General features: G+C 34.2%; 2 protein-coding genes across 8 annotated transcripts in view; both read right to left on the minus strand.

Moving 5' to 3' along the window:
* LOC119642409 (adenylate kinase isoenzyme 5) overlaps window positions 1-986 on the minus strand; it is a 79,893-nt gene extending 78,907 nt beyond the window's left edge. For 3 of the 4 annotated variants that reach the window (XM_038041572.1, XM_038041568.1, XM_038041566.1), the window contains exon 1: window positions 440-821. The gene's annotated coding sequence lies outside the window, so the exon portion shown is untranslated. Of the gene's footprint in view, window positions 1-439; window positions 822-893 lie in introns of those variants that run through there. The other variant, XM_038041569.1, reaches the window with a different exon arrangement.
* Window positions 987-6,558: 5,572 nt separating this feature from the next.
* LOC119642424 (protein rolling stone-like) overlaps window positions 6,559-13,478 on the minus strand; it is a 26,536-nt gene continuing 19,616 nt past the window's right edge. For 3 of the 4 annotated variants that reach the window (XM_038041586.1, XM_038041587.1, XM_038041584.1), the window contains exons 2-4: window positions 7,701-8,055; window positions 7,445-7,628; window positions 6,560-7,369 (exon numbers count right to left, since the gene is read on the minus strand). In XM_038041586.1, the coding sequence (XP_037897514.1) occupies window positions 7,180-7,369; window positions 7,445-7,628; window positions 7,701-8,055 (729 nt within the window). In that variant the 3' untranslated portion in view covers window positions 6,560-7,179. Of the gene's footprint in view, window positions 7,370-7,444; window positions 7,629-7,700; window positions 8,056-13,478 lie in introns of all 4 variants that reach the window. The other variant, XM_038041585.1, reaches the window with a different exon arrangement.

A 13,478-nucleotide genomic window follows, 5' to 3' on the forward strand; every position in this document is an offset into this window, starting at 1 on the left:
TTTTAATAATAATAATAATAATAGTAATAATAATAATATATACATTAGAAAAGTAAAGAAAATAAATTAAGAGAAAGAGTAAAATACTACGAATTACGGGAAAATTCTCAAGTAACAAGCATAGGGGAATCTGATCCTAAAATGCTTTGTCTGCGTATTGTGTACTCTGACCAGAAAAAAAAAAACAAATTTTATGCACTCTTTTTGCAATCAAGATACTTAATGAAGACAAACCCGCTGCACCACGAACCACGAACAATTTGAAAAATTTTGGCAATTAAAAATTTCATGCAATATTATTACTTTCGCTTGCATATCAACGGAAAATGAGCGCACAACCAAGAACCTCTTATTCAGCGTTTAATCTGTTTTGAGACAGAATACCTTAAATTGGCTCAACTGTAATACCAAATGTTTTAAATAGACTCAATTGTAATACCTTTTCGATTTAAAACTTTTCCATTCGCTTCTACTTCAGTTCACTGCTTTATTTATGTACATAATTGCATGCCTATTCATATATGTATGTACATATGTATGTAATTGCGTGCAATCTTATAGCTAAGCGTAAACACTTTTTTAAAACGCGCAATATCTTGATAACAGTGGTGATGCAATAACAGTTACCATACTCATAGGTACGTTGTTAAATAGACGCAATTTTTGTCTTGCGAAATTGCACATGTATTCGTGTTAAGGTCACCATACAAAATTCGATCAAAACCGCAAAATTCACCTTGAAATTAAAAAAACAGTACCGTCCACTATTGTTTAAATTTTTAATTTTTATAAGCACATCGAATTTCTTTTTAAGAAGCTTAAAGAACTAGTTTTTTTTAGCGAGAGCTTTTTTTTAGAGATTAAAAAGGCAGTCTTATTATTATTATTATTACTTTTGATTTTCCTCTTAGATTTTCGTCTGATTTGCGAAGAACCACACGACCTGTCCGCGATAATCAAAAATATTATTCCTCACTGTAATTGGTGTATGAAAGCCATAACTTCACTGCTTCACGCAAGATATAACACTGTTCATTAAATCGGTTAAATGAACCTATATTGTTTGTTGCGATACTTTCTAGTTTATTGTATACAAACGTTAAATTACAAGCTCATAAGCAACATACGTAAATACTCACAGATTCAAACTGCAGTAGAAGAAAAAGAAGTAAGAACATGACAGTCGTGGAAGGCCGACCGTAAGATACTCTACATTGCTTCGCTTGGTACAGTTGTTCACTCGTTTCGGCAATACACCAAATATTAAACATTATTTTCATATAAAGGCATATTTTTCATGGAAGTCAGTTTATTGGAAGATACACGAAACGACATGGCGTGATCCAACTTTGGAAAACTTAATGCCTTACCTAACATGAGATGCCTTATACGGAGTAGGATCCAATAAAAACACATAGTTTAAATTTGGTCCACTTAATTTTTTGTCAAACTACTACCATGGATAAATTTTCATCACAAAACTTTAAAAATGTTCCTTTTTCAGCGTACAAGAACCTGCGTTTCCTGCGTATATCGTGCCATCCAAAAAGTAGACTTACTTTGTCAAAATTTGGTACGGATGAGTTTTTTGCCAATTTACTTTTATGGATCAATTTTGACCATGAAATACCGAAAATTAGAACGTTTTCCCGTACAAGGATTTAGTCTTCTTAAAAACGATTTTATAAGAGGTGGTTCAAAAAATTGCTCGAGCCAATCGAAACTTTAGAGTATCAAAGTTTTATTACTCAGAGATTTACGTCGAAAAATCTTGAAAATTGTAATTTTTTTTAAAGTAAGGCGTTATATGGGGAATGGTCGAATAAGTGGACCTATCCGAACCAGTTTCAATAGCGTTCATCCTTGGTTCAAAACATGTCAGTGTATCAAATGTCATCAAATTTCTTCAATATTGCGACACGCAGCTTGAACACAAAAATTTAGAGACAAACATCAGACGGCCACGCAAGCTTACATTATTCAGAATCGTTCGGTAAAATATAAAGTAGATGTATCTAAAAACCTTTTGAGTGTTATACATAGATCCGCAAAAACTTAATATACCCTATAACGCAAGTTATATAGAGTATAAAAAGTAAAATAATATAAAAAGACCATAACATCTGTTTAAACCGGCTTCAATTAATTCACATCGGCTCTGTTGTCGCTTTTATTAAAAACTATGCATTAAGCCAAGAGGGAAAAATAAGGCCTAGGACTGAACAACAGAATTTGTTAAATGCCACCACATGCTATGTCTTGTATCTCTCTCTATCTTAATTTCGATATTTCAGAAGACGAACTTGAATATAAACAAAAAAATTGGAGAAAGAGAAAGCGGAAAGAGAGATCACTAGTGCGTTTTACTCTCTTTGAAATATTACTTTTGAATAATTCTCGATGTACATTAAATTTTGTATTAGATTCATTGTGAGCGCTTTTACCAATATTTTCAAGTTTGGTTTGCCTCATAGAGTAAAATGTTTAGAGGAAAAGCTCAATATTTCCATCACAATATTTCGTATGCTCTTCAGTTATTTTATGTTAATATTTCTCTTTGAATATGTGCTTTAGGATAAACAGTCTGTATCTATTTGTAAATATCATACTTTTCGTAGGGTACGTGAATAGCGAAATTGATTTGATCATTTCTTTCACTTCAGTTTTGCGAGCGACTTATCTTCTAATGCTTGGTCTCAAATTAATCGTGTTTTCTGCATTTCGGAGAATTTTCAAGATAATCGATATTCCGCTTAGAAATGCTTTTACATAATCGTTTCAATTTCAACTTCAATCTCTTTTTATGCGAATACTCCCACAATTAAATTATAAGCCAGAGATCACAGCCAATATATATAAATTATATATGGATTTGATTGGATCCTATACTTTCCAAGAGCGCTGCGTACAACGTATGATTTCTGAACGACTGAGATCGTTACGGAAAAAATGACATTTGTTCCTCTGACAATCTGTTATCTTGTGTTATTACGATTTATTTCGATTTCCTTATGCTTCATGCTTTTTACGTATTTTATAGTTGTAAATATTAAACGATTTCTTAATTATAAAGACAAACCCATATGTTAGTAGTACCTTCGAGATCAAATTTGGAGAGTTGTGTTTGCTTAAAAATTTTGTCTCCATTTTCGAAGCGCACTCAAAAGCAAGCAACTGGGGGCCGTTACGTGATTTCTAAAATTAAGATTGTGAACTCTCATGTAACTGTTCCTATGGAAACTAAATCTTTATATGATAAAAAAATCAATTTTCCAATATTTCATGCAGAAAATTGGCTCAAAAAGTAAATTGACAAAGAAATGTATCTTACCGAACTTGGACGACGTCGGTCTATTTTTTGGATGCCATCGTAAATTCTCACGAAACATAAACCGTTCAATGCCAAAAAGGACTAACTGTTAATTTTTTCGTGATGAAAATTTGTCCATGACATAAAAATTGGGCCTAATTTGAACGACCTGGATAGGCCTATTTCTTGACCCCACTCCATATAGGATATCTCATGAGTGGTAAACACTTCGGAAAAAGGTTTAGTTTTTAATATTTTATGGGGAAAACTAATTCAGAACAGCGTTTGATCTATTTTTTTTTTGGACCCCAACATATATAGACGCTATCACGAAACGCAAACTTTTAAGGGGAAATTGAGAGAAAATCTAACCTTCCAATAGGCTTTGCATGAAAATAATATGTATTTTTTGGTGTATTATTACCAAAACAAGCGAAAACTGCACTAGGCGAAGTAGCCTAGTGTGGTACGTGATAGTCACCGTTGCCTATAATATTCTTACTTGTTTTACTAACGGGTTTTCCTCAAAACCCCATTAAGACCAGAAATTGGTAAAAAACGGGACTAATAACTCAAAACTCAATGCTAACTAATAATTTAGCGGATGTAAATGCAACAGCATTGGTTTTCCTCGCGATTCAAAATGACGGATATGCTAAGGTATTTGAATTTTGAAGTCAATCGCTTTTCATTTAATTTTATATAGCTTTAATATATTAATAATAATTAATTGAAAAATTATATTTGTGTCACCACGAATGTTATGACGTGCAAATTCGGGCATCCCTCATTTCGCCGCCCACAAATTAACCGTCACATGAATTATGTGATTTATCTTTAATTATTATCATTTAATTTAATTATTATGTTAGTATTATGAACAAATATAACGATATCGTTATTTTGTCTACGGGCAACTTAAATATACACATATGTATTCACAGTTATTTCACATACTAATATATTATCCCTAGTTACAAGACGTATATTATATAAATATACACAAATTTTACATAAACTGTTAAGATCATCCATTCACCATAAGTTTGCATAACACTCATATAAACATATGCATGCTTAAACTGTGTACTCATCTACTTATCATTTCACCATCTTCACGGTTTACATGAGAATCGTTTGTATTTGCAATAATAAACATTTGTTTCTAATCCACAGATAGCCGTGCAATTTGCAAAGGGACAAAACGGTATCCTTCTGTAGATGGTTGCCGAATCAATAGGAAACCAACCATTTCTATAGGAATGGAAAATGGATGACTTTAAAATGAATTTATTAGTAAAAAATGTTGTCACTAATATTCAAGAATCATTATGAGACATTTAAGTTTATGCTATTATTTTTACCCACGCTGGGTAAAATAGTACCTGGTAATAAGTTCCTGTGTTATTACTAAATAATGTGCCAGCCAGTAAACCTAGCTGACATAGTAAAAATTGCACGGCAAATCAGCCATAAGGAGAGACGATCATCGGCCTTACAGCGGTAAGGTCCTAGCCAGCCACAACTTGGGATCTACCTTTGCCTTTGAAATTGGGAAATAAAAGAGGGCTTTAGCCGTGCACTCACCGTCGGCCGCACTTTAAGAGTCAAAGATTAGGACGAGCAGGAGTTTTAATCGGCAAAGCGGCCAGCAAAAGGAGGGCAACAAATTTTCTGACAAAATGAAACCTGGCGCCTCTGAGCTGACTCGCACATTAAGAGATAGAAAAACACCGTGCTATAATGTTACGGCATTGATTGTCTACATATATATACAAAATATTTCTAGTCACATTTGAGTTATCACAACTAATCTTGATAGAAATTGATTGCTAATTTTTACACCTCACAGAAATTTTTCATATCCGTCAATGTGTTAATCGAAAATTTTCTTTAATGTAGTGTTTTCAACAAACGTAACTGTGAGCTTAGCTTCCGAGGAACATACTTTGGTACAGCCAAAGCCTTGAATTTTATTTTCATAAATTTTATTTTAGTAGAATTTCTCAAGAGAATTTCCCGATTTTTCAACAAAATGAAAAACATATTACTTTTGCAAATTGGTCTTTATTCGTCAAAGTAACCACCGTCAAAAGTAACGCAATTAGTGCTCTTACTTCTCTAAAGTTTCGATGGCTTTGTAGAACAATCCCCCAAAACTCGAAAGAATTTTGCAAGGAAACAAAGATCGCTGAAGGCCAGATCTAGAGAATGCGGTCGGTGGAGCAGCAATTCAAACTTTGATTCGTGGAATTTTGTAACTATCAATTTACGGCACGATGCATTTGTACCACTAAGAGCAACGACAATACCAATTACTTGTGCGGAATAAGTATACTCTTTTCTGATTTCTTTAGCACATCAGCTATCTCTTGCAACTTCAGTTTTCGCTTATCGAAAATAATTGTATGGATTTTTTGATTCTGCCCGGTGCATCCGCTGAATATAGCATCATCCTGCGACATCGTTTAAAATCAAAAAAATCTTCGACAAATTGTATTCAAGCCAACGCTAGCTTTTTCTCGTGAAAATCTTTAATCAGCAACCAATATATGGATTTCTCCATATTGGGATTTCTCCGAAAATTATTTTAGCTGCAATTTGGTGATAGGCATGACACAAAGTTTTAATGAGCATTTGGGGTTTTGACACTTCCTAAAAATAATAGGAATTTTTCGTTGGAGGCGAAATCTATATGCTAGTCTTCGAACTTATTGACCAGCATGCTAATTTAAAGTAAGAATGAAATTTATGTTTTTACACAACAGCTGCTTCAACCCAAACCGATCTCGGACTGGTTAACTGCCTAAAGCCTATCAACCTTGATTCCTTTTATTTGTATCAGTCCTCTGTGCTACAGTTTTTTCAATAACGATGATAATAGCAATACCAACTAAGAGAGAAGAAAAAAATGCAAGCTGACTAAAGACATAGGTATTGCCAGTGAGCGGTAACTACAGCATAGGTTTTTGCACAGTTATAACAATAAAAATAAGTAAACAAATGATGTCATAATAAATAATAAATTACTATTTACAAAATTGGCTTTATTAAAACCTTTTAATTCGCTTGACAAAACTTTTCTACAGAAACTATCAATTGCAGATGATTAAAAAGGGTGGCATCCGCCTGGGTAGTCGAAGGCGAGGAATCTCAACTAGCAACTCAATGGTCGTGGGTTCGAATCTCAAGTGCGGTAGAGTTTTTAATAAAAGCCGATAGCCTTAGATGTTAGTGCTTTAAAAGGTTAGTCTTACAATTTATTTCTCTGGCGAAATTAATAATACTAATAATAATAATAAAGGGGGTGGAAGCAAAGCACAGGATTTCTCAAAATTCGTCAGCAGTGGGAAGGAAGCGGTCTTAAACATGCTAGCCGTTCTTCAAAAAAAAAAAAGTCGAAGCAATATAAAGGAAGTTGCAGAGAGTCGACAACGCACTCAGGAATTGTATATGTCGCTGTCACCTACTCTCACGAAAGATTTGCATATTCATGCTTACAAAGTTCAGTTCACTCAAAAATTAAAGCCTATTGACAATAGGCATAGGAATTAGGATTTGTTGGTTACGGACAATCCAGCGGGTGCTGACATTTCGAACAAAGTTCCCTGTATACTGCATATATTAAGAAACAATAAAAAGTATGTAATTCTTAAATATAAACCTGAGTTTTCTATCAAAATTACTTCTTGCGAGGATTTTGGTACATCCTTTATAATAGTGGTGTTGCAGTTTAGCATAACCATGCGAGTATCGAATACCATAGAATAATATAAAACCAAAGGCAAACGAAGCCAATTCTTATATCTACATTATAGAAAATACTTTGTGTTTAAAAGCTGATACGAAGAAATTCGAGCGCTCATGATTCATATTAAGCCGACACAGTGTGGTGACCAAATTGTGCTAAACGAACGATGTAGAAAACGTTTGAATTGGTAAATGGAATAAAATACAATAGCATAAATGCAATACAAAGTAAACACGCCCGCAAAAGTGATTACACCACGCATGGGGGAAGTCCAATCCAATATTGGGTAGACATAATGATTTCCATATCTAAAAGAGAAAAGGAGAGAGAAAAATACAAAATAAAAAAGATCTTAAATTTAAAAAAAGAAATTTTTTACTTACTCGTCCACACCGCCGCACAAAAAATAAACGATTGTAAAGCTAAAATAAATGATAGGCAACAGCATGGCATAGACGGTGTGTAATACACGCACTGGAAATCCCACCATCAGGAAATCGACTAGCATAAAAACCGAATTCAGGCAGTGGGTCACAAAACTCAACACAGGAAATCGCATCGGTTTATCTATGAACATATAAAAAAACCAGAAATGGATGAACGCAAATCTTTTTCCAAGGTAAACTTGCACGTACTTACTCATTTTACCATGCAAAATAGACCAATAGACGGTTGTAATGACCAATGATACTGACATAGTGACGCCGTGTAAGAGCCAATACACTTTCACCAAAGGCGTCGTAGGAGAACCTTGCGTACCCATTTCACATATGTTGGAACGCAATGAATTTATATTAAACTGCCAACGCGTAACCAATACAGCAGCGACAAATTGTGTCAAAAGACCAAGGATGACACCCCAATTTGTCATAAAGATGAAATACTTGCCATCAGAATATTGCAGGGATAAACAAACTAAAAATACGGCGGCAAAGCACAACATCCAAATCCAACGATAAATCAAGTAGAACCAACTGCGCTCACCGCTTTGCCACTGTTCATAAAAAATTATAACGTGAAAAAAAAGTAACAGCAATTAATTGTGGTCGATCTCTTTACATCTACTATATGGTTTTTCTGAAGAACTTCCGAAAGTATGCTCTAAAGATGTATTAATCGATACTAATTATCCGCACCCCGGAATAGGCAGACTGACAGAGCTGTAATTTTAAATCAGTTACGTAAATAGAACCGTTTTTTCATCGGTAAAAAATAAAATTATTCGCATTCACAGGATCAGTATCAGGCTAAAAAGTCAGTCAGTTGTAATGCCATTCGAACCAATACAGCGCGGAGCTACCGGCGCGACAGTTTTGCTTGTTCGTTATCTTCTAGAAGCATTTGTGCACCCAATAAAAGAATGCATGGAAAATGCATTTGAAAATCTCCTGACTTTTACTTTTCAAATATAATTACATTAACGATTGTATGAGGACAATTTAAAAATGTTGCGGGATTTAAGATGATGCCTTGGCAAGCAACTTATACTTCATACTTTTCTTACAATAAAAACACATACTCTATCATGGCATGCATGCAACAATAAAAATAACGAAAGCAGTTGGACCATAAAATTGAAACGGTTTTCATTGATGGAATATAAATGAAAATTCTCAAATACGCTCAAAAGGTTTTAAGTTTGCAAAACCGAGCTACCGTACCTTCGAAAACATCGCACTTACGTATTGAGAATTTGGATTAAAACAATGAAAACAAGGATTAAATTGCTCCCAGTATGGGCTATGCCAATTTTTCGGAAAATTTCATTTTACAATCCTAAGAAATTTTTTCTCTTCTTTCTTCTTCTACAAGTTCCTAGTGCGTCATTCCAGGCTAATGTTATGTGTGACGATTTCTAACTTCTCCGATGTGCCAACACATATGTGAAGAAATTATTTATCTTTTAAAAGCGTCTCAAATAACAATATATTAGCGTAGCTTCATTAATACGAGCGTTGGGATGAGGTTTTTATAGTCGATTATGCATTCGGTTACAGAATCATACATTTCCTTGCTGCTTTCCTTGCCATTTCAAAGCATGGAAAGTGTAAGATGAATATAATCTTGGAGGATATACCATGAGGAATAATATTTCAACGTGAAAGGGCATTTTTATGGTTCTGAGAGATTCCAATTTAATGCAGAAAATAGTATCAAATTTTTTGTATTAAAAAACATATTTATAATACATTCAAAAATTTTAAAGTGGCTTTTTCTTTTTACTAGAGTTTTTTACAATAGACATAAATTCAAGAATTAAAATCTTAAAGCTCTAGAATCGAATGCTATCGGCTTTATTGAAAACTCTACCACAAAAATTTTTAAAAGAACAGTCAGTTTATAATAATGGGTATGAAAGGGCTACGCGGGTTTTTGGTCTTGTTTTGAGCTTCCTTTTGTAGCCTGCTCTTTTCAAATGATTCCAAACTGTTATGTGGTTGATGTTTAATGTCTCTCCGCTATTTCCTAATAGTTTTCGCGACGGTCTTGTTCGACCAGGTGCAAAGTTTCATCGACTTTTTCAGTGACTAAGCGACCAGAGCGCGGTGTATCTTTGACATCGAAATTTCCAGAACAAAATCAACCAAACCTCTCCGGGGTCCTTCGTTCACTCTCAGCATTCTCACTGCACATTTCATAAACTTTTTTTTTACAGCGATTTTACTTTTTTTATAATAAAACAGCATCACAGAGTGGTATTTCACTCATTTCAAATTAATATAACTTTTTATACGAACAAAGAATTAGAAAATTATCTTCACAAAAAACGTAAGCTGAAATGTTCTTACATTTCCCCGTTTTAAGCACAGGTTCGTTTGAGACAATTAGGTGAGTATTGCCCAATATATATGCATCAACCACATCCAGTGCCAAAAAACCGCGGAGACCTTATATGTCACCCAAATTTTTGCAAAATGTATGCTTTTCCACGGAATTTTTGCATTATTTTAAAGCGAGTTATAATGCAAACAGAATGTGAATAGAAGAAAATCCGATACACGTACCTCCGACGTCGCGTTCATTTTGCATCGATAATTTTCGTATTTTTTTTATCCTTTGTTTCTAAAAAACTTTCTATATCGGGCTATCATCTAATAAGTCAAATAGAGAACTTGAATTTGAACTTGGTGCAAAAACGTGTCGCATGATAAGGGTCTATATGGCAGAATCATTTAAGGGGGCAGACCATTGTAACACCCTAAGAGAGAGGTTTGGTAATTTTTTTTAACGAGAAGGACAGGTAGCAGAATTATATTATTTGAGTTAGTACTCATACCGTTTAACATTAGAAAAACAAATTATTTTTGAAAGATATTAAAAAATGGCAACACCTAAGCCATTTTTTGAAGACATCATTAGCTTAAGGGGGTCTGCGGCAAGCATCATAAACGTATGTACGTTCCAATATCTTTTGAATATATTGATTTTTGTGTAATTGGCGAAGAGTGCGACTTCCAAAGCTTGCAAAAAACGGCACACCTTTCTTAATAAACAAGGAAGAAAGTTATATTCGGCGGGAACCGAACCTTGCATACCCACCACAGTACTTTTCTACTCTCCAAATTCTTTTATTTGATACCCATATCGCTGATATTATTAAGTAAAAATTAATCGCAGTATATACAATATTCATTTTAAAACTAACCCCATTTTTAATCAGATAATATACTTATTTGATGAGCGTACAAAGTGGTTTTAAACGTTCCGTCTTCTTTGCCTTATGATAAATAAGGATAAAACCTCAAAAAAGTGAAAAAATTAAACTTCATTATTCGCAAATTTATGAGGCCATGGCCAATAGTTGTATTTTTCGACCTAAACAGTAGAGTGTTTCGTAACATAAATGTGGAAAATTTCAGCGTTCTAGCTTCAATAATTTCCGAGTAACGAACGCAAAATCCAAAAAATTTTGTTAGAATAAACTGAGCTGCATTCAGTTTGCTTTCCACTGCGCGCTTCTGCTCCGACTAATTTGGCCCAAATTCAATATTTAGATTTTTCGATATCTTCATTTTTGCGACCAGGAGAGTGCCAAAAACACACGCCATACAGCTGTGTTAAATCAGCTCAGAATTTCACGCTGATCAAAAATATATGTGCCTTATAGGGTCTCTGAAGCTTCCTTTTGGGCGTTACATACATTATGAAAAAAGGCAAAATAGGTATACTCCCATCTTACAGTGGTAGATATAAAAAGGTTCAAATTAACTTATCGAAAAAATTCACCGGATGTTGCTTCGCAAATACAGTGAAAAGTTCGAATGAAATAAGTGAAAATTATTTGAATTATGCTACTTCTCGATTTTTAAAAGCATGTTTCGAAACAAAGGCGTTTAAAGTTTTGCCATTTCTGCTACACATTTTTTTTTATCATAATAAGTCTTTTATTATTAATCAGCAGTGTGCGATCCCAGGGCTATAACATTTCCTTTCCAAGTTTAAAAAATTTTCCCCTTTTTTTTCTCGAAGATTTTATGCTACAACCTGCCTATTTTGTGGCATCCATCAAAGACGGCACAGCTTTCCTGATCCGATTAGCGGCGTCTTCAATGCAAATGACAGAGAAAACGACACAACATACTTCTTATTCTGTAGCCGAAATCGTAATTGACATCAAAGTCTCCGCCACATGCATTTAATTTATAGCAGAAGCACTATGCCCTGCCCAATCGCTTTAAGCCTCTTATCAATTCAACGGTCTTTTGAATTATGCGTTACTTAGATGCCTTGTTAAATGTGCTGTTGTTGCACTTTTCCTGCCCCGGTACGTTCTCGACCCACTCGTTGTACTTTTTAAGTCTTACGACATTGCACACAATTTGTTAAAAGCTCACACTACAGCGCAACAGCTCAGTGAACGTATTTTTTTGCTCGGAATGGCTTTTAAATCAATATGAATACTTTTTGAACTCTCCTGCTATTCTATGAACGAACTAACAACCAACAGGTAAGACATTGCCAATCTATACCGGCAGAGATTTATTTGAAACAGACACTCATTTTTTGGAGTGCTTACAGAAAACCGAAAAGCGAATTTTCAACAAAAAATCAAATTTTCTCCACGTATTTTAAAAACCCGAAAACTTCTATTGAACAAAAAAAACGATTTCTGGAAAAATATGCAGCGTTCTATCCCCTTTAACTTAGCAATAATTTAACCAATGCAGAAGAAAGAAAATCTGACTACTGTGTTAAATTCAATTATGGGCTTTTTATTAAACGTGGACAAGCGAGTTGACTAACCATCGCTCCTAAATCAAAATTTTATATTGTCATGGTGAATAGCATCATCTTTATATCTCTTACAAATTTAGGCAATTTAGAGCAATGTTTTACGATATTTGTGTTTTTTCTCGTTGAATTTAGCCTTGTGTGCAAATTGAATTCATGGAACTAAACTATGATAACAAACGTCAGGCTTTGTTTATTTGCCCCAATTTTTACGATTATGAGAATTTCATAAACAGGCGTCCGGCAAATGGCGGGGATTTTTACGTTCATTAAGGATGCATTTGTATTCTGGGGCGTCTATTCCATATTTGCGGAACTTACACTATGACGTAAATTGTGAGATTAACTTTTCGCACCTTCACCTATGAGTGCAAGACTATGCATAGATACACTTTGAGAAAAATAAGTTTTAGAGAGATAGGTACTTAAAAATGGTGCCATAGTCTTAAAAAAAAGTAATTTACCGAAAGAGAGACATTCATTCGTTCAATGGATAAACATTTCGGAGCCTAAGATTAATTTGACAACCCTCAATGAAATTAAATAATGATTCTTTGGATTCACAAAAGTCGTCATTACATACGAAATTTCATGCCGTTTACATACTAAGAATATTTTCTACCTCTTAATTGACTTTTACCGCGTTAGCTGAAAATGCAATGCATTTTCGTATGAAAACACAACTACAAGTAATACACAGCGATATCTAGCAAAGCGGATTGGATATGTAGAAGTCTACCAAAAAATTAGGGCAAGAATTGTCTCTCGGCTTGGGATGAATTGTTCGATTGCAAGATAAAGCGAAGAGTTGTTCCCTCAACGTAAATCGTACCAAATATCAAACAAGGTTTTGTATATATTGGCAATAGATTAAATATTAGTTTGGGGAAAAAGAAATCCATTATTTTTTCGGTAGATGGCTGCACTGATAGATTTCTCGTAAAGTATCGATCAAACAATTTCAGATTTATGCTCGTTGGAAAGGTGACATTTCGCAGTAAAAAAAATTCTTTTGCTGTTTTTTGTTTGGTGCATTCAGTTGTGAGTTACAGCGTGTTAAAAATGGAAGTGAACAAAGAGAAAATTCGGTACATTTTACAGTTTTTCTTTGACAAAGGCGAAAATGCAAGCCAGGCGGCTAAAATTGTGAATGGTGTTTATGGTTCCGATACTGTAACAGCCAAT

This window comes from Glossina fuscipes, unplaced genomic scaffold (assembly GCF_014805625.2).
Source record: "Glossina fuscipes isolate IAEA_lab_2018 unplaced genomic scaffold, Yale_Gfus_2 222, whole genome shotgun sequence".
Taxonomy (NCBI): Eukaryota; Metazoa; Arthropoda; class Insecta; order Diptera; family Glossinidae; genus Glossina; species Glossina fuscipes.